The sequence below is a fragment of the Ambystoma mexicanum genome, chromosome 6q (genome assembly GCF_040938575.1).
Source record: "Ambystoma mexicanum isolate Mex_15411 chromosome 6q, UKY_AmexF1_1, whole genome shotgun sequence".
Taxonomy (NCBI): domain Eukaryota; kingdom Metazoa; phylum Chordata; class Amphibia; order Caudata; family Ambystomatidae; genus Ambystoma; species Ambystoma mexicanum.
Window position 1 is genome coordinate 855,497,448 of NC_090937.1, and position 27,426 is coordinate 855,524,873.

Consider the following 27,426-nt stretch of genomic DNA (forward strand, 5'->3'; position numbering starts at 1 on the left):
AAGAAATCGTTTCGGGAAACCAGAAAAGCACAAAGACGATCTGACAGGAGAGGAATAGTTTTGGATTCCACTGGATAGACTGATCGGGCAATGTCTTCAAAGGGGCCTTTTCCCTAATTGGATTTAAAGAGGAAACCTTTCCCCAGTCCGAACCAAATTGGCTGAGAGGGTTTGGGGAATAGGTGGAAATACTGAAAAGAAGATCTTTCATGGCAAATCTACTTGAAGCTGGTCGGTGTCCCTACCTGGCCTGAGCCTTTGAAAGACAGACAACAAGTGAGTACTATGAACCCAGATTATTTAGACAAAGCTCCCAATAATGAATTAAATTGCAGTTAGCAATTGAAAGAATTTTGGGTGCGGGACATAAATTCAGATATATGGAAATTAATGTCTCAAAGAATGTTAATGGGAGACATAATTGTAAGGGGATTTAAATGTAGGTGGGGGTAGTATACCTAATTGAGAAAGTCTCGGCCTTTGTATCCAGCACTGGGCCTCATGTATTATGAGAATGACTCCAATGTGAATTGTATGCTTGCAGCTAGGATGGAGAAATTAATTTGGTAACTTATGCTGTGTTTACTGAAACACTTTATATTCTGCTGGCTTAGCAAGTGATTCTAGAAATATGCTTACATCACCAAGCATACCCATGTTTTAAAAACAGAAGCAGCTTCAAACAAATGATTAAACAATATATGTTTTAACTGTATTAAGGGTGCACATCTGTGCTGGTTATCACTGGAAGACTGGTAAAGTGGCCATAGGTGGCAAAGCTTGTTTGTCTCGACACAGAAGGCCATTATGATAATTAGAATGACTAAAATCCCCCTAGTTGAAGTCATAGAATCTTCCACTTGTATTGATGTCAATGTACCACATATCTATGAAAGTTGCTGAAAAAGAACGGTACAGTGACAAAGCTGGTATTGCTTTGGGATTGTTTGCTGGCCATTCCTGTGCTGACCTTCTGGTGCTGCTATTAAAGATTTATTGAGCTAACCTCATCTGAGATTCAAGTCCCCCGTCTGATTTGCACAAGATGGGCAACCCTGTTTAAAAGCTATATAAATGAGAAGGGGAATATAGTCCAAGGTATGTGCTCTGTGATTTACAAATAAATCTAAAACACTAGGAAGCATCATTATAACAGGACTTTCCTCCTGCAAATTAGGATTTCTGAAGGCCATAGACTTCTCAAGTTGACATGCGGAATGACAAGTCCTTTGTTGTCTGCTATAGTCAATAAGGTACTTTCAATCTATTCCTTAATGAACATATTGAACCAGGGTGTTGTGAGGGTGAACCTGATTCCTTGGAAATAGTGGGAGTTAGGGCGTGCAGTCCCAGCATTTCAAAAATACCAGGGACTCTGAGAAACTCATGCCTTTACAATTAATTGTGATCATCACAGGTCATCACAGGTGATCCATTTAGGGAATGTTAACCTGGGTTTCAACGACCAAAACGACCCACATGCAAGTAGAATGGCTAGCCTACTGTCTGAACTAGGCTTTTCACAAAGAGTACCTCACCCTACCCACAACAAAGGTAGAATACTCGATTGGGTTGCAGACCACAACTGCAGCGCCTCCATCCTATCGATCTCCCCACAAATTTGGACAGACTACCACCTTATAACACTTGCCCTAGAAACGAACAGACCTACTCCTACCTTAGCCCTGCTAGCACCGCCTATCCCAACAAGGAATAAGAAAAACATCACCCCAGGGGACCAATGTCCAGCCCAACTGATAAAGGACGCAGCCAGAGACCTGGCTCCCTTTATCTCAAAACTCATTAACGCCTCATTCGCAACAGGGTCTATACCAAGTAACCTAAAAGAATCTTGGGTACTCCCACTGCTTAAAAAACAGACGCTAGACCCAGCCATACCCACAAACTACCGCCCAATAACTACTGTGCCATTCCTCCTAAAAATCATAGACAAAGTGGCGTATTCACAATACAGAAACACCTAGAAACCAACAATCTGCTAGGAGAACGGCAGTCGGGCTTCCAACCTCAGCACAGAACCGAAACAGCCCTCTTAGACCTAAATGCGCAAATCGACGAGCTAAGGGATCAAGGAAAACCAGCCTTACTCCTCCTCCTGGACTTATCAGCTGCATTCGACCTTGTTGACCACAAGGTCCTTTGTAGGCATTTGGATATGGCCGCGCACTTCTCTGAAGAGGCAACAGATTGGATCCAATCTTTCCGCAATAACAGGACCATGAGAGTCTTCTCCACCACTGCGGCAGCAGACTCCATCCCCATCACATGCGGCGTGCCCCAGGGATCTTGCATTTCTCCTACACTCTACAGCATCTTCACAAAGCCCCTTTTCGATGATCTGGACCTTCTTGGTATCACCTACACTAACTATGCAGATGATACTCAGATTCCCCTACCACTTACTTGTGATTACAACAAGGATTTGGCCTTGGTGAACAGGGTGTATCTCATCATCCAAGCATGGATGGCCACTCACGGACTATGCCTGAATGATGACAAAACTGAAATCATTATCCTTGGCTCACCTTCCACCCTCAAAAAATTGGGCCCTAACTACTCCTCTTTCAACATTGATAATAACTAAATCACAACTGCTCATGCGGTAAAAACTCTGGGTTTCTACCTGGACTCTAACCTCTCTTTCAACAAGCATGTCAAGGCGATGGCTTCTGCCACCGCCTACACTTGTAAATTGATAAGAGCAGGCAAACCCATCCTATCCAACAACAGTTGCATCACACTTGCGAGAGCGCTCGTGTTATCGAAATTGGACTATTGCAACTCGCTCTACATTGGGGCCAATAAGAAAGTTATCAAAAGAATCCAAATCTTGCAGAACAATGCGCTTAGAGCAGCATTAGGTATTCCCAGGAGAGCCCACATCACTGAATTTAGAAGAGCAAATAAATGGCTTTAAACCTAGGAGAAAATCCAGCTAAAAGTAGCTTCACTTGTTCACAAATGCCTAAACAATGCCGCACCACGCTACCTTTCTACGAGATTCATGAAAATAAAACCAACAAGACTCACCAGATCCGCTAACTCTAACAACATTTCTACACCTAGATTTAAACTGTCCACAGTCAGTGGCTGTAGCTTTCAGGTCAAAGCAACTCAACTCTGGAACTCCCTACCATCCACCCTGCAGACAGATCAACCATAACCCACGTTCCGACATAACCTCATAAGGTGGCTCAAAGACGCTGACAAATAACAGACTACCTACTGCCTGGATTCTATCCCGCATGTCCCTCCACCTTTGCATTTTTACACACACCTACTTCCTAGCAGCTACTGCCTAGCCGAGTAGGACTGTAAATACGTGTACTATTATTGTTGCCTTTTGTGTATATTCTTGTATATCTCCTGTTCTTTTTATGCCATGTGTTTCTGTAACCAAGCTGTAAGTTGTCTTATGAAATGCGCCCGGTTACCCCTGGGTCTGGTGCGCAATACAAGTAATAAAAACAAACAAACACAATCAATTTCATACGATAGATATCAAATAGGATTGATGACCAAGCTAGCAACCAATAGTTTGTCTCAGACAGTGTCCAACATTAAAAATTGTAATCAGTCCAAGAATTGGTATAAAATGCATAGTACACCAGTACGTTTCTCTGATGCCAATAATTGTTAATGGTTTCAGAGAAAACTAAGTAAATTATTTTGTTTCTAACTTTGTTCTGAGAACTGCTTTACATTTTTATTTCAAGGAGAGATGGGCTTTTGGGTGACAACCATAATTACATACATAGGGCCTCATTACATGGACGGCTGTGGACCAAGGTGCTATTAGCACCTTGGTCCATGCCGGTAAAATACCGGCACCGCCTTGGTGGAAAGGGGAATTACCGCCCTATTCCAAGGTTGGTGGGGCGGTAATTCCCCCTTCCCCCATTGCCCTTCCCCATTCCCATTTTTGCCCCATAGGGCATAATGGGAATGGGGAAGGTGCTAATTACGGCACCGCAAATTGCGGTGCCGTAATTAGCTCCCTGGTCCCTTTGCGGGTTGGTTTTTAACGCCTGCAAAAAGCAGGCGTTAAATTCTCCAACCCGCAAAGGGACCTCGTAGTAAGGCGGTAAGGGTTTACCGGTACCGGTAAAATACCGGTACCGGTAAACCCTTACCGCCGTCCGTGTAATGAGGCCCATAGACTCATAATTTTATGAAAATCCAAGTCAATTTGTATCTGCAAATACAAGCATACGTATGCGAGTCTATTGTCTAGAATAGTCATTCAAATGTGTTTTTCTATCTACAGATGTTTTTGTGAATTGGAATGAAAACATTAGTGACATAACAGTAGGCAGTTTCATTTTCCTTTCGGTGTATACGTTGCCATCTATTAATATGATGTTTTGTGGGTGACTTCCCTAGCATTCAAAAGTTAGGAGACCACCATTAAGTCCTATTATTATTACAATCATTATTATTATAAATTATTATTATTATTGTTATTATTATTATTATTATTATTTTTATTGAGCGCAGACCTAGCTTTGGGAAGCAATGCAGTGCTTTACAATCATAGAGGGAAAAACACAGTGAGGGAAACAGAGAAACAACGATGTGGGAAGTGAAGAACAGGGGGTGGGGGCGTGCAATTTGGCATCATGGTATCTACAAGCAACCAGGGGAGGAAACAGTAGGGAGCAGATCGCCGTAGGGTTGGGAGTGGAGGGTGTGTGGACCTTGGTTTTAGGGGGAGCAATTCCTTGAAAAGAAGGGTCTTGAGTTCCATCCTGTACGGTAGAAGAGTGGAGGACGGGGTGGAGGTCCTAGAGTCTTTGGGCGAAGACAGGGAAGGCCTTTTGTATTTGTATTTTTATTTTTATTTGTATTTTTATTGTTTTATATAGTGCCTTATCCTTAATCCTTTTCTTCTAGTCCTTTTCTTCCAGCACCTGCAGAGTTCAAGTCTGCCCATGTCCTTACTTCTGGTGGATCATAGGCCTCTGGAGATGCTGAGTTTCTCTGTGAGTTAGCTTGGGGACTTCAGGGTGACAGTCTTTTAGATGATGCAGCAGGATTTGAAGATGATACTGTCTAAAAGCGCGAGCTAGTGCAGTTCGATGAGGGTCAGCCTGATGTGTTCATATTTGCAGATTCCTTTGATGAGTCATCCTGCAGCATGCAGAAGACCTTCCAAAAGGGCATTTCACCATCCAGGTGGCAGAGGACCAAGGCTTGGACAGAATACCTATAGTTATTTTCTGAGATGAAGGTCTTTATTATCTGCAGGAGAGAAAGTTGGTACCAGGCAGTTTGTGTCCTCGATGCTATGTGCTATTTAAAGGAGAGGTGTCTATTGATTTCAATCCCAAGCGACTTGGCACAGGTGGCCAGCTGGGTGGGAAGGTTCATAGCAGAGAGCCAGGTCTGGATGTCAGGCTGTTTTGTGTTTTTGGTCAGTTGTAGGAATTCAGTCTTGGAGGGGTTAAGCTTCAGGTAAGCACTGGGCATCCATGACCGGATCAATGCGAGGCAGCCCTTGGGCCTCAGATGTCTTCAATGGAGTTTATCTTGAGGTAGCGCTGCATGTCATCTGTGTATTGGCAGAGGCGGATGTTGTGTAGAGCAACAAGGGTTCCGAGCAGGTCCATGTAAAGATTGAAGATCACGGGGGGGAAAGGAATGTTTTTTTATTGTTTGCTTGTTAGTGGTTCCTTGCGAGACTCCACAGGTTATGGGTAGAGTTGGTGATCTCGAGGAATCCATTAGTATGCACTGGTAGCGATTCGCAAGGTAGAATTTGAAACAGCTGAGCAGGATCTCGCTGATCCCCATGCAGCAATATAGATTGTCGGTGAGTGTCTGATGTTCTACTGTGTTGATCGTTGCTAAGAGGTGAAGGAGAAACAGGAAGAAAGAATTCCTATCTTCAAGGATTTTAAGGGGATCATCAATCACCTTGATGGTTGCTGTTTCTGTGCTGCATCTGAACCTGTTTCTCGATTGGTAGTACTTAAGGAGGTTGTTGGCTTGATGTATTGGAGGGGTTGCGTGGCTACTGATTTCTCAAAAATCTGACTTTGGAATGGAATATGGGTGATGGGGTGGTAGTTGCTGAGGTCATTAGGGTCCAGTGTTGAGAAGTGGGAGGAATCTTCTCAATGACCTACTCACTGCTCTGACATTGTCAGGGTCCTGCACTACTCCAGAACTCTCCAAGTGCTATCTTTTCTCCAGCCCTCTCCAGATCGCTCTTCTCTAGACCCCCAGCCTTTCTCTACTTCTAGAATTTTCTCCAGTATTTCTCTTCTCCGACCTCTCCACAGTCTTTTTCCGTTTCTTCTCTGCACTTGATTTTCTCATAGGTCAGGGCACTTGCTCCTTCCCCTGCCTGGAATTTGATTGGAGATTCCCTTCACTCAACCATGGACTTACTAGCACCTCCATGTTCTCTTGGTTTCTCTAGATCTCTCCATGCTATTTCTTTCTTCCAGACCTCTCCTCTATTTTCTGGCTGCTCTAGACCTCTACACTGTCTTTATATTCCCCAGACCTCTCTCAGGTCTGTTAGCGTCACTAGACTTCTCCACTGTCTTTCTCTCTTCCAGGACTATCCACAGTCCTTCTCTTCTTTAGATTTCTCCAAGGTAGTGTATATTCTTACAAGGGCAAAGCTGACAGTTAGTGCCATTACAGTGTACTTGCTTCTTCCCCTGCTGTGCATTTAAAATAGTGGCTTCCTTTTCCTCCACCATACACATTTGCCTCCTCTGTGCAAAATATTATTTATCTCCTCCTGCCAGGGTTCTGTCCTTATCCCCTTTCTACACAGTTTCTAGGGCAGACAGGGATGGATTGGTTCCTCGGCCAATCGGCCTATGGCCGATCCGAAATGGGCCAGTCCCTGCCAGGGTGCCTGTTTCTGCCCACGCTGGGCTGGTGTGAGGAGAAAAAAAAAGCAAAAAGAACCCGCAGCACCACAACGAATGCAGCAGGAGGCTGGAGGCTGCCTGCAGGGCTGGGCTGGGCCTGGCTGGGACCACAGCACAGTGGCGCCACCGCACACATTAAGTTGCTTTCAACTTTGCAGGAAGCAACACATTTCTTGCACTTCTTTGTAAAGTTCAAAGAAACTTGTTGTTGTGCCTGCGGGCTGCCGACGCCGGGCCAATAAAAATGCGATTTCAGAGGTTGAAAGTGCAATGAAGACATGGAGAGAAAGTGACAGCAACTTGGGAGGCGGCAGGAGAGGCAGTGATTTATGTTAAGAGAGTTTCACGAAGGTGGGGGCAGATATCTTACTAGAAAGGAAGAGGGCAGGCATTAGCGAGCAGAGGCTCCCAGGAGCTTTCGCCAGTTCTATGTTCAATGGGCCATGGCACACGCAGTACGAGATGGAAGAACTGCTGGCCTTTGTCGGAATGGCGATGGTCATGTTTATCGGAATGCCCACCCCCCTCAGGTTGGCATCAAGGCCGTCTGTGGCTGGAAGAAAGCAGCTCGCCAGGGTGGTGACATTGGCAGCCTGGCATTGCTTTGTCTTCTGGAGCAGACACCGCTTTCACCTGAAGAACACTGCTGCAAGTGCAGCTTTAGCAGAGAATTGCCGGGCAGCCTGGCAGCGGAGACGGAAAGATTCTAGGAGCCTGGCCGAGAGCTGAGGTAAGCATCCATTTTTGTCTATGTATTTTGCTTTTTGCAAGTTCATTTTTTTTTCTGCCGTTGTCTCTGTTACGATCTTCACAAGACATTGCATCCCGGTGTTCCTCGGTCACTTGAAAAAATCTGTGTGCCTAAATGCACGAAAAGGCTTGTGCTCTTTACTTTCTCTGCTATGCCCAGCGCACTTAATGATGAGCGTTTGTAGTCTACACATATGTCTCTGTGTGTGTTTGCGTGCTCAGGGTTCTGAACTTTGTCATATAAGCTGAAGGACAGTCGAATCCTTTGAGAGGGAAGTAGCTCAGTGGGTTAAGTGCCTGCTGCATGAATGAAGTTGGTGAATTGCAGGTTCAAATCCAAATGTGCTCACAATTGCGTAACCCGGGCCTGAGACCCAGGTCAATAACCTGAGTATCATGGAGCTAGATGCAGGAACGATATCTGACATGTAAAGTGCTTTGAAGCTGAAAGCAGCCTGTTTCTGAATATCACTGAGGCTCATGCTTGATATCCGACTAAACTAGTCTCATTCCTGTCTGCTTTTCGTAAGCAGCGGCCTGCAATCCACCCCAGCGGCCTTTTGGAGCCTCGAGGCATATGCCCACTCCCCAGGGACGCCAGTGCTCCACAGCTTTTGCAAGTTTGATGTTTTGTCATCGCAGCACATAGAGAGTTAACTTTTTTTCTCTGCAGACACAGATTGGACCATTTCAGACTATGTATTTTGCTTTTCACAAGTTGCAGTTATAGCATTTTTTTTTCAGCCGTTGTCTCTGTTACGATCATCACAAGACATTCCGTCTCGTTGTCCTCGGTCACTTGGCAAAATCCTTGTGCCTAAAAGCTTGTGTACAGGCCACTTGGTGTGCTATGGTCAAACACTGACTTCACTGTGCCACAATGAATGCTTTATTGTAATGTGTCTATCTTTCCCATCTCCCTGCTTGGCATGCTGTTCAGGATGTTTGTTTGCATGTATGAGGTAACGAGTGCTCAGATTATGGGATGTCTGTGAGTGCTCTGCTTTCCCTATTTTGCCAACCTCTGATTCTGAAGCCTGAAAAATAGATCCACGCAGGCATGACATGCGGCCACATTTGCACCAGACCTGCAGATGAACTTAACTGGTCTGCTGTTAAATCTCAGTTACCAGTTTAATGGTATCCACTACAGAATAATTGCTCATTTTACCTTAGCCGATATGATAGCTCAGTGGGTTGAGCGCTTGCTGCTCTGGTGTGTGTGTAATCTGCAGGTTGTAGGTTGGAATCCCACCAAGGCCATCTCAGCCTTTCATCCTTATGGGGTCAATAAATGAGTACCAACAAAGTTTGGGTGATATTGTATGCATATTTGTTCTATAAAAAAGAGCTTAAGCGTGCTATACAGTAACATAGACTTTGGCCTTGAACGTCTGCTTGCATTCACAGTAATTTAATAATATGGATCTATACACACAGATATTAATGATACATATGGTGGTCCATTCTTGTATGAAATGTATATCACATTAGTGAAATGATAACCATATTTTTCGTAGTGTACTTAGGAACAATGCTATAACCTTTCTCTAAACCTCATTCTATTGCTCCTACTTCACCCCTTCTTATCCGACCATCATCACCCTACCCCCCTTTCCTGCTGGGGTTCGGAACCCTGTATAAGCATTGACTTGCAGCAGGTCCCAAAACCACAGTGGGGGTGGTAGGTTCATGTCACTCCTGCGCCTCGGAACAGTGGACCCCGTCACAGAACTGTATGCAAAGTTATGTTATTTTATGAGTTGTGTTGTAATGTAACAGACACATGAACCCTCCATAAGTAGCATTTTCTGTAAAGTTGTGAATTGACGCAATTCATGGATGATGGTTTGAGGGCCACTTTTTTGAGGCGCAGGGTGGACCACTTTTCTGAGTTGAGGGATGGTCCACTTTCTTGAGGCGAGGGGTGGGCCACTTTTTTTGGGGTGTCCGGGCCTATTACTTGTCCCAGTCAGACCCTGAGTGCAGATCCCTGTTGTGGGCTTCACCTCCTTCACACCACTGGCCCTTGCGGCTAGTTCTCTTCTATGTATCTGGAAGAGGTTCTGCTGGATAGACATCATCAGGTAGGCTCCCTTGTGCAAACAATGGTCTCCTGTACCACCAGGGTTCAGTGAGTAGCACGTCTGCTTACTTCCGGCTTGCATACTCCTCTGGCTTCCTCCAACCAGTCTTTTCTTTTTATTAAGTTTGTTTTCTAGGAGAGGGACACTCAGAAGACTAAAACAAGGAAGACTGTCTCACAATGCCTTCGGTTTGCTTTGCTATTCCCCATTCTACCACTGTGCGCTCTTTGTGAATGTCATTTCAACAACATGCTGTGAATGATGCAAGCAGTGTCCAACTAACTGAAAGAATGTAGCTGCTCACATCTCTTAATCCCACACATGCACTGTAAGGTCTTACCTTGCATGTTTCATTTCGTCTTAACAGTCTCCTTGTGACTTTGCTGGCCAGTGGCCACTCCGGTTTAGTAATCATGTGCCTCCAGCAATGCTTACTGTCCTGCAGTCTGCCCGTGGGATCACAAGAGGAGATCATTTCCACAAAACTGCTTCTTGGCCCAGCTGAAGTGATGAGGCTCATCATAGTCACATGGACCTCTCCCTTTTCTCCCTTTTCTCCACCTCACCCTGGCTTCTGCTCCGCCCCACCTCAGGGTAATATCTTCGGTTCCTATCCTGCTCCACAGATGGGGTACTTAATAAAAATGTATTACAAAGTACACATGCAGACGATTTACTCCACAAATCACTGTCTTGTCCTGAAGGATGGAACAAAAAACAGCAGGGTTGTGGTTAAGAAACAAAGAAATAAAGAATTGGAGTAAGCTTTTTCATAATTGCTTTTGGAAAGGAGGCACCTTTCAAGATAATGATATGATAGGTTTTTTATAACGGACCAGAGGATGGAACCTGTGTTGCTCCGTGTCGTCTTGCTTCGAAAGCGAGCATGTTGCCCCTGAGCTATCCTCCCAAGACTAACAATGACTTGGATGAGGAACGAGGATGTGGCGGTAATGGCCTTCAGTTCTCTCTATGCTTTTGTTCAACTATTCAGTACCTTAGAAATGAACTATTTAGAAACCATAGCCATGAAACAGACAATAAGTGTATCCTGCTCCATATATGAATGTGTGTGTCCCCAGAGGTAAATGTCTTTTGCCAGCTAGACCGGTGCTCCAGAGTTACAGAAGGCGATATGGATATAAATGCTGCTTCCATTCAAAACGCAGTTATCTCTTGCCTGTCTTATCTTTTTAGGAGTTATGTATGTTATCATGTAATCACGATGGATTGTAGCAGGGTGGAACTTCATAAGCATGTCTTATTGCATCAGATAGATATAATAGAGCCTGAGCGAGGGGTCATTAACACAGGATAAGGACCGGCTCTTTGCTTCTGCCCATATTCTGGGAAAGAGCCCTTATCCAAAGTGTTATGTACCCCTCCCAATCTCTATAATGCTAATAGCACATAGCGCCAGTAACAATAAAGGTTTTGGAGTTGTAGTGGTGAAAAAACATGTTAGTTTAATAATGAGTAAAGCACACACAAAACGTTATAGTAAACTACATGCAGATGCCTTTTGTAATATTTAAATAACTAGGTTGGCTTTTTGAAGTAAGCATTTTAATTGTAAGCTTGGTTGAACTGATTTAGGTACAATGTTAAATTGAACAGATTTGCTTTACAAAAGTGAAAGCATTGTTCCATGTTTTAGCTTCCACTTTGTTGCGTTAAATGCAGTTGAATTGTCTTGTTGAAAGCAAATCCTACTAGAAAATGGCATTGATATGATAGGTTACTTATAACACGCTTAATACCCAGAGGTATTAGCGCTGACTCACGAATCGAACGTGTGGTGCTCTGTGTCGTCTTGCTTCGAAGGCGAGCACATTGTTCCCTGAGCTATCCTCCTGAGACTATTTGTTTCTTGAATGCAGAGAAATGCTTTCTGTTTACATGGCTGCTTCTGAAGTCAGGATGTCTGGAAAGCAGTCAATACCAGTAGTTATTGACTGCATTCCGAACAGTCTGATTGGCTGCAAAGAGATTAACAGTGTGCTTCATGTGCTAATAGTATAGGTATGGAATGTTGATGATAATGATGTGTTTTCTATTTTCTTGTGAACAGAACAGCACTTTTCTGATATTGTGCCTGGAGAAGAATTTCTCAACCTTGGAATAGAACAGGTGTGCAGCCTTATATCCAGTGATAAACTCACCATTTCATCAGAAGAAAAGGTAAGAAAGGGTGCAAACGCTTTTTTCCCTGTGTGAAAGAGTAGCTACTTGATCCTAGGCAAGCATCACAAAGAGCCATGTATTGTTTTGCATTCGTTTGGTCCCCACTTTATGGTTTTATGGTTAAGACTTCACCCATGTGTGCACCTTCTTCTAATAGGCTATCATAATGACCTTGATGTTCACCTGCAGTGTTGCTGCTTCATGCACTTGGGACCGCTTGCAGGCAATGCCATTAGTGGGGTGTGGTGGAAGCCCGGGAGGCAATGTATGTATGAGAGAAGGCAAGGATGGTCAGTGGCGGGTTATTCCAATGATCTGGGATCAGGAACTAGGAGGCAGACGATGCTAATGCAAGCAGGTGTGACGGCTTGCGAAGTTGGCACACAAGTCACGTGTGAGGGGCTGCCTGGAGCACAGGAAGGGGAGGGGGTTTGGCAGAAGGGGAGGAGCTAGTTACAGGAGGGGCACGCTTGAATAAAGACGTGTGCTGTTTGCCCTCCATCTGTCTCCACTCCTCATTCAGCATGCCGTGTGATTGAGGAGTCGTGTGGGTAAATGTATGCAGGCTGTAGATTTGTCTTCCAGGACACTAAAGTGGCGATGAGCGGGTTTACCCATGCGTGGATGGTCCCCGTGTTGAAGGAACAGAAGGAAGCAGTCAGCTCTTCAAGAGGCGCTCCAGCAGATGAAGTGGAGAAGGCTGGCCACGGACGTCGTCATAAAGTAAAAGCAGGTGCTGCCATCGGCACCAGCTGGAGAGCGCTCAGTGGGCGGGGCAGCCTGGGAAGGCTGAAAGAAGTGAAGGGAAGAGCCGGTGAAGAGATCCGGAAGAATCTGCAGGTGGTGCACTGCAACTGCAGGTGGAAGCGCAAGGCCGGAGCTGGCTACCAAGCTCGTGTGTGTGTTTTCTTTTCATCACACATGAGAGTGAGCTCGGGAACACGCGTGTGGCCCAGCGGTGCTCAGAATCCTACAGCTCTCATCACGGCCAACTAAAGAAGCCCAATAAAACATTCAACGATCAGGGCACACCAAGCACTAATGCTTTGATACCGCGTGGTGGGGGGACACCAAGCGATGCCCAGCAGGTGTTTTCACCTGCCAACATTCCTAGGCAAAAGACACTCTGCACAACATAAGGCACGAAGTGAGCAGTCATGTCCAGAATGAATATTCTATCACACTAAAGCACATTACCATTAGTGAAGGGCACGCTACTCGCCCCCACTGCCAACTACAGATCCAACATGTTGGAAGAGGAGGAGCTGACAGTACCAATCAGGCCATGGCAGCTCTGTCCCCGAGGCTGCAGGACAATCTGATCACACAGCTACCTACTAATTTTGACCTATCAGAAGTCAGTCGTTTGGGTCCAAGGTGGAGAAGATGGATGAGGGACTTTGAGGTTTAAATCAAGGCCATTGGACATCAGGAGGACAAAAATCATAGCCTACTAACCATGTCCATAGGTCCTAATGTGTGAGATATTGTGGATGAACTGCCGACTGGAACCACAGACACCTACACCAACCTCAAGACAGCTCCCACAGAGTACTTCACACCCCACAACAATGTGGACTACGAATGGCATGTGTTCCACACGACAAAGCAACAGAAAGGAGAGTTGATGGACTATTCTAATGATGAAGCGTTAAATTCCCACATCATTGCGGGGTGCAAATGTGCTGACTTCAGAAAAAGGCTGTTGTAGAAACCTCGGTCCCTGGAAGAGATCCTACACCTAGCAAGATCAGACACGGCCCTGGCTTTTCAAGTGGAGGGTCTGAGTGACATCAAGATCTCGCATGGGAAAACAGAAAACATCCACAAACTGGAGACAATGCAACCAAGTAAAGGCAACGGAGAACCATTCTGCTATTGATGTAGGTACAAGTTTCCGAATGAAGGCACCTGCCCAGCCCTCGGACAACAATGCTCAGCCTGCAGGAGGGGAGGAGCAACCATTTCAAAGCCGTGTGACGCATGTAACGCAGTCAGGCACGAGGTGAAGGAAATGGCGGAAGACCAACACAAGGCAGGGATAGACGGGTGCAAAGTCCCCCAGGAATATTGAGCCAATCCTACAAGCATCCTCATCAAAGCCAGAGGGATAGAAGGAAGGGAGGAAAGCCACAAGAGAGAACACCTGTGGAATGGAGGTCAAGCAAGACAACAGTATCCAGACCCAAGTCAAGACCCAAAAGATACGTTTGCTACCGGGTGGAACAGTCACAGACAGATAGCAGATCCTGCACATCGTCGGAAGACAACTCAAGAAGAGAAACCCCTCGAGAAGAACCACAGAAAGGAGGCTACCGCTACACACTGGGAAACCCGACGGCTAAAGAACAAAGTCTGATACTGCTTCTCCAAGTAAATTTCATGGCGGCTGAATTCCTAGTAGACACAGGGTCAAAGTAAATGTCATGAGCAAAGAGGTTTACAACAATCTCCAGCATGCACCACGCTTACGACCAGCAGAAGTAAACATCTACCCATATGGCTCGAAAAGTCCACTAACGTGCAAAGGATATTTCATGGCCCAGTGCCAATACAAGTCACAAACAAAAAAAGATACCCATGCTTGTACTGGAGGCCGCAACTGACAGTGGGCGCATTCTAAGCTTCAAAGCCACTATAGACATGGGCCTCATACATGTCCTTTACAGATTTATGGCTCACAAATACTTGGACCCATCAGTCAAGATAGAGCAACTGTTCCCTACTCTGTTTAAAGATCTGGGCAAATTAAAGGATCATCAGATTAACATGTACATAGACCCACAGATACCGCTGGTGGCTCAACACTATCGTACATTCTAGTGAACATACAGCGGCAGGTCGAGCGAGAGCTACACAAGTTACTGGATGCAGACATTATAGAGCCTGCGGTATGCCCTACTCCATGTGTGTCGCCAATAGTCCCTGTACCTAAAAAGGACTCCCAGTAAATTAGAATATGTGTAGATATGCGCCGGCCGAATGAAGCCATACTGAGAGACCGTCATCAAGCTCCACGGATCACTGACATGGTCCATTTGCTAAATGGTGCCACCATATTTTCAAAACTGGACCTTAACAAAGGATATCATCAACTGGAACTGATCAAGGAGTCCAGAATTTGTCACGCATCTAGGGCTCTACAGATACAAACGCCTCAGTGTTGGAGTCTCCTCGACCACCGAATTCTTTCAGGCGGAAATACGTAATGTCATAAAGCATATTCCCAACTGTTTAAATTACAGTGAAGATGTTTTGACAAGATCTAGAACAACACAATAACACCCTCACGAGAGTGTGCATGGCACTTGAGGAAGCTCACCTCACCCTAAACAAAGAAAAATGTGAATTCAGGAAGCACACTCTTTGTTTCTTCCAACACATATTCTCAGCGCAGGGGATGACTCTGGATCCAGAGAAAGTGAATGCCTTTACCGAAGCAGACCCACCAGCAAATGCCTCAGACCTACGATCTTTTTTAGGGCTTGCCAGCTACTGTATCAGGCACATCCAGGATTTTGCATCCGTAAAGCGAGCCCCTGAGAGCTTTGACAAAACAGCAAGTGACATTTGGGTAGACAGACGCATGTCAACAGGCATTTGAGACAATTCGACAAGGCATAGCTGACACAAAGAACATGGCGTACTTCAACACGTCAAGGGAAAAGGAATTGGTTGTAGATGCCAGTCCTGTTTGGTGCCATTTTGATGCAAATTGATCCCAGGGACAGTAGGACGTCATATTGTCTCTTACGCCAGTAGAAATCTGTCGAGGACCGAACAAGCATACTCGCAGGCTGAACAAGAAGGACTGGCTGTAGTGTGGGCCTGTGAAAATGTGCATCTATTCCTGTATGGGAAACCCTTCACAGTGGTCACGGACCTCCAAGCCCCACTTTTCATTTATGGAAATCCTCAAGAAAAAATGCCCTCCAGGATTGCGCAGTGGGCTCTGAGACTGCAGGACCACAGCTTACACATCATTCATCGCCCAGGGAAAGAAGACAACCCTGCTGATTTCCTGTCAAGACATCAGTGCAAAAGTCCCATGTATACACCCTCCGTTGCAGATCAGTATATACACTATATTGTGCATGCAGCCAGTCCAAAGGGTGTTGACCTGGCACACATTGCACAAGAACCCGAAAACGACCAGTCCTTGCAAATCATCTTTAGATGCATTGAGTTTGGGCGATTGAAGCAGGCCAAACAGGTGGGTGAATGCACCAATCACGACATTCAACAAGACCTCAGTAGTTTGGTGGCGATCAGGGAGGAACTGGCTAGATCAGATGAAGGATGGTTGCTCAAAGTAACCAAGATTGTCATTCCCTGGACACTACAAAGAAAGATTTTGGAGCTTGCACATGAAGGACACCATGGGATTGTGTCCACCAAGAGGATGCTACGACAGAAAGTATGGTTTCCGCAGCTGGATATGCAGGTGGAGATGCTTCTCCGACAATGTCCCACATGTGCAATCATCAGTTCACACACAATACCCAAGCCATTGTGCATGAAAGATCTTCCAGAGAAGGCCTGGGACGAGATAGCAGTTGACTTTTTTGGACCCATGGAAGTGAGAGAATACATATTTGTGATAATAGACGAGTACTCTCGATTCCCAGAGCTACAATTGGTTCACTCCACCTCGGCTTGCCACACCATACCGGTGCTGGACAGGATGTTCGCTGCATACGGGATACAGAAAGTAGTCAAATCTGATAACGTACTCCCTTTCACAGGGCAAGATTTCACGACATTCACAGAATACATGGGTTTCAACCACAGACGAATCACAACATTATGGCCTCAAGCAAATGGAACAGTAGAATGCTTTATGAGCAACATCAAGATAAATGTGCAAATTGAACGCCTGACAGTAGAGCCTTTCGAGAAGATTCTATATCAGTTACTGTGCATTATCGCAACACCTTGCACAGTACCACCGGTAAAGCACCGTCGGAAGTGATGTTTGCCCGGAACACATGCACAAGAATTCCACATGTCATGGCTCCGGGAGAGGGATACATGGGAGACCTCGATATGTGAGAGAGGGACATGACTGCCAAAGAAACCATGAAGCAGCGTGCGGATGTAGCTAGGAGAGCTTGTGAGAATAACTTGGAGGTAGGGGATATTGTGATAGTTCACCAGCACCAGACCCGCAAACACACTGCCGCTTATGACAGAGAACCATGGACGGTCAGCCGAGTGAAAGGGTCTCTAGTCACGGCCGAAGGAGAAAGGAGAGAGGTGTGTCGAAATTTCTTGCATTTCAAGAAGATGCACAGGGTTGTCACGGCCAGATCTCCAGCAGAGGACTCTGATTCCCAGGAATGGGATGCTCCCTACGAAGTAGATGGAGAGGACTCCAGTGAAGAGCAGGTTAGTTCACCCATCCAGAATGAAAATGGCCATCAGCAATTAACTGTAATGGAGAGACCACAGAGGGCGAGACACAGGCCTCAGAGACTCATAGAAGAAATAAACTGAATAGTAACGTTTTAAGAAAGGGGAGTGGGGGTTGTGACGTCTTGTGAAGTTAGCACACAAGTCACGTGTGAGCGGCTGCCTGGGGCATGGGGAGTGGAAGGGAGTTGGGCAGAAGAGGAGGAGTTAGTTACAGGATGACATGCTTGAATAAAGATGTGTGCTGTTGACCCTCCATCTGTCTCCGCTCCCCATTCAGCATGCTGTGTGATTGAGGAGGATACTAAAGCAGGGACATAGCTTCAAGGGGCTGTGGTGGATGGAGTGTTTGCCCAGTTGTCGGTTTTAGAGAGTCCAGTCGGGTCTGAAGGTAGTTGGATCGAGAGCTGCCATTAGTGGGCTTCCTTCCTGGCTGTAAAGTACAGTTTCTTCCTAGGAGCTGTGATTTACAGCCCTATTGCCCAGAGGAAAGCTATTAATGGTAAATGGACTATGTTGGAAGGTTCATCTTGACCCTTTCATATGCAAAATTCCAATTCTTTAGTAAAAGTGCTCATAATGTTTCCTTAGAATGATGGGTTCCATAGACACTGCAAAGCCATTCTGCCACCTCAGCTCAAAGTACTTGATTCTACTGCTGTAGAATGAGGTAAAAACCCCTGCAGACAAATCTGGCGTCATGGCTGTGGTGGTAAAAGGGGCGGGGATACCTGCAAATCAGAGCCAATAAACACACCAGACTGGTGCACACACTATCAGTTTCATTGTGTTTTGCACCTTGCCCTGCAGATAGTACAGACAACTCGAGTTGTCCAATGTTATACGTGAACAGTCCATCTCATACAGAATGTGTGTTTTCTTTAAATTCTGGTACCTATGGCTCTGGATTTATAGTGAAAAGGCATAATGTACATGTGCAGCTATGCAAAGAAACAAACATGTCCAGGACAGGGCGTGGGGAAAATATATCTCTGATGCAAAACCACCATATACAGTAAGTAGGGCTACAAGTCTCCAGAATGCAAACAGCTGTTGACTGAACAGCCAGGGCTGGATAGAGGTGACAGACATGTCTTGGGGCCACTTAGCAATACTTAAAGCTTTGTTGGAATGCAGTCCCTCTGTGTAGAACCTATTCAGACTCCAAGGCAGGTGAAATACATTGTTTTTGGTTTTGACGGAAGATGATGTTTTAGGAGTATGGGGCTTGCCGTGAGTGGGAACTGAGTCCAGAGCGGGTGAAACCCACAAAGCGCAGGTGAGTTGAGAGGTATGATATTTATGAGGCTCTCCCGGAGTCAAGTATTACATACTCTGGCAGTCGTGGCCACCAGGCCTGCATCCCCCAGCATTTCTGTTTCCTGTCGATTAGATCATCATTTATAATGAAAACCTAAACATTCTCTGTTGTGCAAGGGAGCAAAATGGCATTACCAAAAAAGAATGAAAAGGCCCAGCAGAACATGTAATTTCCTCCGTTGGACAATACAGTCGTTCTGGTTCTGCATGTTTTTCAGAAATGTGTCTAAGTGCAAAAATCATGTTAAATAACTAAAGTTGTTATTAGTTTGGTAACAGTACTTGACTTCAAAATGTTCTTTCTCCGAAGTAACTTTTCATGTAGACTACAATTATGCGGTTGAACAATCCAGGTTACACCACTTCCCCACATTACTTGTGGGAAATCACATTATAATGACACGCCCAAAGTTCCTGGTCACTTGCAGTATAACTCGGTAGACTGAAATATGTCCTTTATGTGTTGCCCGCTGAGCAAAGGGCATCGTATTTAGTATATGGATGTTTACATAGGCGCACAGAGTCTCTAGTAGGTGCTATGATTACTTGACAATATCACTGTTTTATTGACCTCCGAAATATGAAACACCATGTCCTCAAAGATTTGTGCCTGACATGCACACACACAACCGATTGAGCTATGTTGCTATCATAGTCTTTCATGTTAAGGTATTTGCTGTCTCATCTGTCTGAACACACAACGCTAATCATTGGCTAAATTATGTGTAGACATAGGTTATTTTCACGTTTGTCAGCGTCTCAAATCAGTGCTCATGGGAAATCTTTGTATTTTACATATGTTGAATCATACATACATCATTATGAAGCTTCACATTCTCCATTGTACTCTTATGCACTTTTAGAGCCATTCTTTTTTATTGTTAGGTTGATTTACCATGCCGTTTTTTGCTTCGAAAGTCAGCATTGAATGTTTTTTCAAAACTAAAGATGGGATTGGAAGGGATATAGTCTAGTGCATATTTGAAGCTCAACCTCTCCAAGACTGAATTCCTACTCCTCACCAACAACATCGAACACCCAGATATACAGACCTGGCTATCAACCATGAACCCTGAGGGCTTAACACCTGAGCTCACCTCTTGTGCTAAGTCCTTGGGTTCCATATCGACAAACGCCTCTCCTTCAAAACTCACAGAGCTAAGAAAACACTTGGTATCAGCGCTTCTTCCTGCAGAAAGTCAAGCCCTTCCTCTCTCCGGACAGCTTTAGATCCACTGTTCAGGCACTGGTCCAATCCCACCTGGATGGGGACAATGCCATCCTCAAAGGCCTGCCGTTGTCCTCGTTTGTGCCCCTGAAAAGAGTCCTACACTTGCTGCATGCCTCATCAAGGGTCTACCCAGATATGACCACATCATGCCGGCCCTTGTCAACCTTCACTGGTTCACACTGCACACACAAATCAACTTCAAGTCTTACTGCATCATCTATCAAGACACCCAGCTCCCTCACGGATAAACTCAGCATCTCTGGCGGACATCGCACCACCAGAAGCCAGGACATGTCCAGACTTGAAATCCGCTTCTGCAAAAAGAAACGATTATGGAGCATCCTCCCCCCTCAGCATCAGACTCACCCCAAATCTCCTACAATTCAGAAAAGAACTCAAGACCCACCTCTTCCAGGAGTCTCTTCTCCTCAACACCTAGGCCCTCACATTGCCCTCATGTCACCTGATTCGCTAGACGGTGCCCGCCCCTCTCCTCCACATCACCCTGGACAGCTGTACACCTCCTCTGTGCCCCTCTGTATCCTACCCCCAGCTGTATATCTGTTCTGTTCTGTTGTTACCTCAGAAAAGCACTCAGTTATGCACCTGTACTGTTGTATACACCTGTAAAGCTCTCTGTTGTGTATCTGTATTGCTGTATACGTCTGTAAAGCCCTCCATTGCTTCTTGAAGCTAGGTCTGCGCTCAATAGATACCATAATAATAATAATATAGTGGATGAGTATGAGTGGGAAGATATTTCCCACAGCTATACTGCTATACTTTTTTACTATCATTGCCACTAGTATCCATGGTAAATTTGCCTGAATTCAAGTGGTGGAATTCTTGGGGGTTTGAAGGAATTGGCATAGGTGATAATTCCACCTGCAGTAATTCCTCTAGTTTATGGAGGTAGAGTAAATGCCTCCAGCTAAGTGCTTAAGGAATTTCCTCTACCTCTAAACCGTACTGTGATGGTGTAGTAAAAGTAGTGGTAATTTTGTTTCTGCCACTTTTTTCCCCACGTTACCATACTCGTAATGGTTCCCATGGTCCCTCAAGGCTCCTGCGTCTCCCCCACTCTTTATAACATCTTCACAAAGATGTTATTCGACCTCCTGGATGACATGAATGTCTTATACACCAACTACGCTGACGATACGCAGATCCTCATCACACTCACTGGCTCTTATGATAAGGATTCTTCATACCTCAATGAAATCTATAGTAAAATCCAAGATTGGATGGCAAAACATGGGCTTTGTCTACATAACGAAGAAACCGAGCTTCTACTCACTGGAACCAAACAACACCTCAATAAACTCAACCCTCGATACAATTTATTCAATATCGACGGAATTCTTATCAAGGTCTCCAAAAATGCCAAAACACTAGTTGTCTAACTTGACTCCACCCTGACACTCTCAAGACAGGTTAATGCCACGGCCTTCGCATTTGCCTACACCACTAAACTAATAACAGCCTGCAGACCCTTCCTGTCGTCAGAAAGCTATATCATCTTAGCTAGAGCATTGATACTTTCTAAACTTGACTACTGCAACTCACTATACTTAGGTACCAGTAAGCAAAACATCCACAAACTCCAATTTGTATAAAATAACGCTCTTAGAGCAGCCCTTAAAATCCTTTGCACCGACCACATTTCCCATGCAAGACAGACGGCCAATTGGCCCTCAATAAAAGACAAAATCACCTTCAGAACCCTCATGATCACCCACAAATGCCTCAACAACACCGCCCATAAATACCTGGTTGATAAATTCTGCTCTAGGACATCTTGTAGACCCACAAGAGCCAACTACGCTCAATGCCTTAACATCCCCAAATACAGACTCCAAAAATCAGGCGGTACCAGCTTCCCAGTCCTAGCAGCTAAAACATGGAACTCTTTGCCCCCGACGCTAAGAGACGAACACTCCTTCCTTACCTTCTGTTTCAAAATCAAAGCATGGCTCTCCACCACAACCTAACAAAACTATACTAAAACCTATGAGCCAGCATGGTCAGCAACTGCCTAACCCAGACCTAATTTGTAAATACCTGTACAATTTTTGTAAATTTCTATTTTGTATTCTTCTTACCATCTGTACTGTTTATCGTTGTGAATAACCTATACTCATGCCAAAGTCACGTTTGTAACTAGCTTCTATATATACATGTATTTCTGTATCTGTATGTAACTTCTCCACAAGCCTAAAGCGCCTAGCTACCTCAGGGTTCAGCGCGCTATATAAGCAAATAAAACAAATAGTCAACTGCTTCATTCAGAAATGATAGAAACGAAAAGCTGACCCAACATCCCAGCTTTTCCACTTGATGAAAGTATGTGATCCTGACCAAATCATTGTACCTAACTGTCCCTTAGTTTCCTTATTTGACAAATGATTGCCCGAAGGGATTCTTTTAGGTAAGAAATGCACTGAGAATCACTCATGCATGGCTTTCAGAATGCAGTGTTGCAATATATAGAAGAATGTTTGCCATGCATATAGTGCATTTCACTGGCTGTGAAGTGTCTCTTATGTCACTCATGGTAACATCAATTTTGAGCCACAGTTCTTGCCTTATAGACTAAGTGAAAACAATGATACTGCAATGCTAGTAATGTGGGTGTAGGATGGTTGGGGTGGGAATTTGAAGGCGCACATTATTATTTTGTGTAGGCGGCATGAAAGAATGTGTTTCAGATTGAGATGCATCCTGCGAATTTTACATTACAAAAAAGATCCAAATACACAGCAGTCACAGTAACGTATACCTGTTGCTTCCTCCAACTCGCCACGTTCAACTTTTTAGTTGTGTTCACCCCATAGCTTGTTGCTAAAAATATAAAAATCACTCAACCCCTCTTTTTTTAAAAAAGTTTTTTTGTTCAAAGAGAGTTACATCAGAGCAGAGCCACAACAGAGACAACGCATCAGTTCATCAAATACAATTTTGCATATTTCACGGTTGACATAATAGGTTAGGGTGATGTCGGACGAGTAGTGTCAATATTCCGATAGCATATTACATAGGTAGAGCCGGAACGGGGTCCAAATGTCTTTAGGTCAACAGGTTGGCGAAACGGTCAACGGACTTCCAGCACTTCAAAATACGTTTTGCGAAAACACATGCAATATAAAACAGTCGCCTGGTGGTCTCTGCCACCTGACCAATGTCCCCAAACAGGTATTTAATCGGAGAGGGGGATGCAGGGATTGTTGTGATTTCCTCAAGGATTTCTGCAACCTCTCCCCAAAATCTTGACATTAGGGGGCATGCCTAGTACATATGGTATGCATTCGCATCACCCAGCCACCTCTTAATATTATTGACTGAGCTATGTCCTGTTTGCAAGTTATACATTTACCATTCACAGGCAACTCGTAATTCTGACTGGAATGCCTATTTTTGGTTTTTTTTGTATTTTAGTTTGATTGAGTTTTATTCAAGCCTATTTTGCCTTCTAATGTGCATGATTACTATTTTTAAGTATTCCGTCGGAGGTTTCAGTTAGTGATAACATTCTTAGCACATAAAAGTAACTGTAGTCGGCCTACTCTTACATGTTGGCTCTAGGTCCCAAAATATTGGAATGACACCACCTAGTGTTCAGGATGGTAAAGCACAATGAAAAGCTGCTTTATATGCAAGTGTTCATCAGGCACGTGCCACTCCCGCACTGCTTCCTCTTACAAACCCCGTGCATTTAATATTTGGATTCTTATTCGATTATATTCATTTAAAAAATACACAATTTTACACATCACTGTTCCATTATTTCATTATGTGGCATGTACATTCAAAGTCGATCAATGCAACCAAGTAGAGGCAACAGAGAACCATTCTGCTATTGATGTAGGTACGAGTTTCCTAATGAAGGCACCTGCCCAGCCCTCGGACAACAATTCTCAGCCTGCAGGAGGGAGGGAGCAATCATTTCAAAGCCGTGTGTCGCATGTAACGCAGTCACGCACGAGGTGAAGGAAATGGCGGGAGACCAACACAAGGCAGGGATAGACGGGTGCAAAGTCCCCCAGGAATAGTGAGCCAATCCTACAAGCATCCTCATTGAAGGCAGAGGGATAGAAGGGAGGGAGGAAAGCCACAAGAGAGAACACCAGTGGAATGTAGGTCAAGCAAAACAACAGTATCCAGACCCAGTGGAAGACCCAAAAGTTATGTTTGCTACCAGGTGGAACAGTCACAGACAGATAGCAGATCCAGCACATCGTCGGAAGACGACTCAAGAAGAAGAGAAACCCCTCGAGAAGAACCACGGAAAGGAGGCTACCTCTACACACTTGGAAACCCGACGGCTAAAGAACAAAGTCTGATACTGCTTCTCCAAGTAAATTTCATGGCGGCTGAATTCCTAGTAGACACAGGGTCACAGTAAATGTCATGAGCAAAGTGGTTTACAACAGTCTCCAGCATGCACCATGCTTACTACCAGCAGAAGTAAACATCTACCCATATGGCTCAAAAGGTCCACTAACGTGCAAAGGATATTTCAAGGCCCAGTGCCAGTACAAGACACAGACAAAAAAGATACCCATGCTTGTACTGGAGACCGCTATTGACAGTGGGTGCATTCTAAGCTTCAAAGCCCCTATAGACATGGGCCTCATACATGTCCTTTACAGATTTATGGCTCACAAATACTTGGACCCATCAGTCAAGATAGAGCAACTGTTCCCTACTCTGTTTAAAGGTCTGGGCAAATTAAAGGATCGTCAGATTAACTTGTACATGGACCCACAGATACCGCTGGTGGCTCAACACTATCGGGGCATTCCAGTGAACATACAGCAGCAGGTCGAGCGAGAGCTACACAAGTTTCTGGATGCAGACATTATAGAGCCTGCGGTAGGCCCTACTCCATGTGTGTCACCAATAGTCCCTGTACCTAAAAAGGACTCCCAGGACGTTAGAATATGTGTAGATATGCACCGGCCGAATGAAGCCATACTGAGAGACCATCATCAAGCTCCACGGATCACTGACATGGTCCATTTGGTAAATGGTGCCACCATATTTTCAAAACTGGATCTTAACAAAGGATATCATCAACTGGAACTGATCAAGGAGTCCAGATATATAACTACATTTGTCACGCATCTAGGGCTGTGTAGATCTTCTATCGCTCAACCTATTCAGACTCCAAGGCAGGTGAAATACATTGTTTTTGGTTTTTGACGGAAGATGATGTCTTAGGAGGAGTATGGGGCTTGCCGTGAGTGGGAACTGAGTCCAGAGCGGGTGAAACCTACAAAGCGCAGGTGAGTTGAGAGGTAGGATATTTATGAGGCTGTCCCAGAGTCAAATATTACATACTCTGCCAGCCGTGGCCACCAGGCCTGCATCCCCCAGCATTTCTAATGCGAACCTAAAAATTATCTGTTGTGCAAGGGAGCAAAATGGCATTACCCAAAAAGAACTAAAAGGCCCAGCAGAAAATGTAATTTCTTCCATTGGATAATACAGTCGTTCTGGTTCTGCCTGTTTTTCAGAAATGTGTGTAAGTGCAAGAAGGAAGTTAAATAACTAAAGTTGTTATTAGTTTGTCAGCATTACTTGAATTCAAAATGTTCTTTCTCAGAAGTTACTTTTCATGTAGACTACAATTATGCGGTTCAACAATCCAGGTTACACCACTTCCCCACATTACTTGTGGGAAATCGCATTATAATGACACGCCCAAAGTTCCTGGTCACTTGCAGTATAACTCGGTAGACTGAAATATGTCCTTTATGTGTTGCCCGCTGAGCAAAGGGCATCATATTTAGTATATGGATGTTTATTCTCTCTGAGTCTCTAGTCGGTGCTATGATTACTTGACAATATCACTGTTTTATTGACCTCTGAAATATGAAACACCATGTCTTTCCTACAAAGGTTTGTGCCTGACATACACACACACAACACAACCGATTGAGCTATTTTGCTATCATAGTCTTTCATGTTAAGGTATTTGCTGTTGCATCTGTCTGAACACACAACGCTAATCATTGGCTAAATTATGTGTAGACATAGGTTATTTTCACGTTTGTCAGCGTCTCAAATCAATGCTCATGGTAAATCTGTGTATCTCACATATGTTGAATCATACATGCATCATTATGAAGCTTCACATTCTCCATTGTACCCTTATGCACTTTTAGAGGGAGCCATTCCTTTTTTATTGTTATGTTGATTTACCATGCAGTTTTTTGCTTTAAAAGTCAGCTTTATTAAGCACACAGCTCTAGTGTAGCTTTCAAAAGACAACTATGCAGAAAGCATTGAATGTTTATGCAAAACTAAAATGGGATTGGAAGGGATATAGTCCGGTGCATATTTGAAGCTCAACCCCTCCAAGACTGAATTCCTACTCCTCACCAACAACATTGAACACCCAGATATACAGACCTGGCTATCACCCATGAACCCTGAGGGCTTCACACCTGAGATCACCTCTTGTGCTAAATCCTTGGGTTCCACATCGACAAACACCTCTCCTTCAAAACTCACAGAGCTAAGAAAACTCTTGGTATCAGCGCTCCTTCCTACAGAAAGTCAAGCCCTTACTCCCTCCGGACAGCTTTAGATCCACTGTTCAGGCACTGGTCCAATCCCACCTGGATGGGGACAATGCCATCCTCAAAGGCCTGCCGTCGTCCTCCTTTGTGCCCCTGAAAAGAGTCCTACACTTACTGCATGCCTCATCAAGGGTCTACCCAGATATGACCACATCATGCCGGCCTCATCAGCCTTCACTGGTTCACACTGCACACACAAATCAACTTCAAGTCTTATTGCATCATCTATCAAGTCACCCAGTTGCCTCACGGATAAACTCAGCATCTCTGGCGGACATCGCACCACCAGAAGCCAGGACATGTGCAGACTTGAAATCTGCTACTGCAAACAGAAAAGACTATGGAGCCTCCTCCCCCTCAGCATCAGACTCACCCCCAATCTCCCACAATTCAGAAAAGAACTCAAGACCCACCTCTTCAAGGAGTCTCTTCTTCTCAATACCTAGGCCCTCACATCACCTAATTCGCTAGACAGCGTCCGCTCCTCTTCTCCACATCACTCTGTACAGTTGTACTCTTCCTCTGTGCTCCTCTCTATCCTACCCCCGGCTGTATATCTGTTCTGTTCTGTTGTGTTGTTACCTCAGAAAAGCACTCCGTTATGCATCTCTACTGTTGTATACACCCGTAAAGCTCTCTGTTGTGTATCTGTATTGTTGTATACGCCTGTAAAGCGTTCCATTGCTTCTTGAAGCTAGGTCTGCGTTCAGTAGATACCATAATAATAATAATATAGTGGATGAGTATGAGTGTGAAGATATTTCCCACAGCAATGCTGCCATACTTGTTTACTATCATTGCCACTAGTATCCATGGTAAATTCGCCTGATTACAAGTGGTGGAATTCTTGTCTTCATCTTCATTCATTGAGTCCCACAGGACTCCAATTGGAGGATTGAAGGAATTGGCATAGGTGATAATTCCACCTGTGGTAATTCCTCTAGTTT

General features: G+C 44.7%; 1 protein-coding gene across 1 annotated transcript in view; it reads left to right on the forward strand.

Moving 5' to 3' along the window:
- KLHL2 (kelch like family member 2) overlaps positions 1-27,426 on the forward strand; it is an 864,825-nt gene that overhangs the window by 613,687 nt on the left and 223,712 nt on the right. Inside the window, exon 6 of the mRNA XM_069631381.1 lies at positions 11,820-11,929. Within this exon, the coding sequence (XP_069487482.1) occupies positions 11,820-11,929 (110 nt within the window). The remainder of the gene's footprint in view (positions 1-11,819; positions 11,930-27,426) is intronic.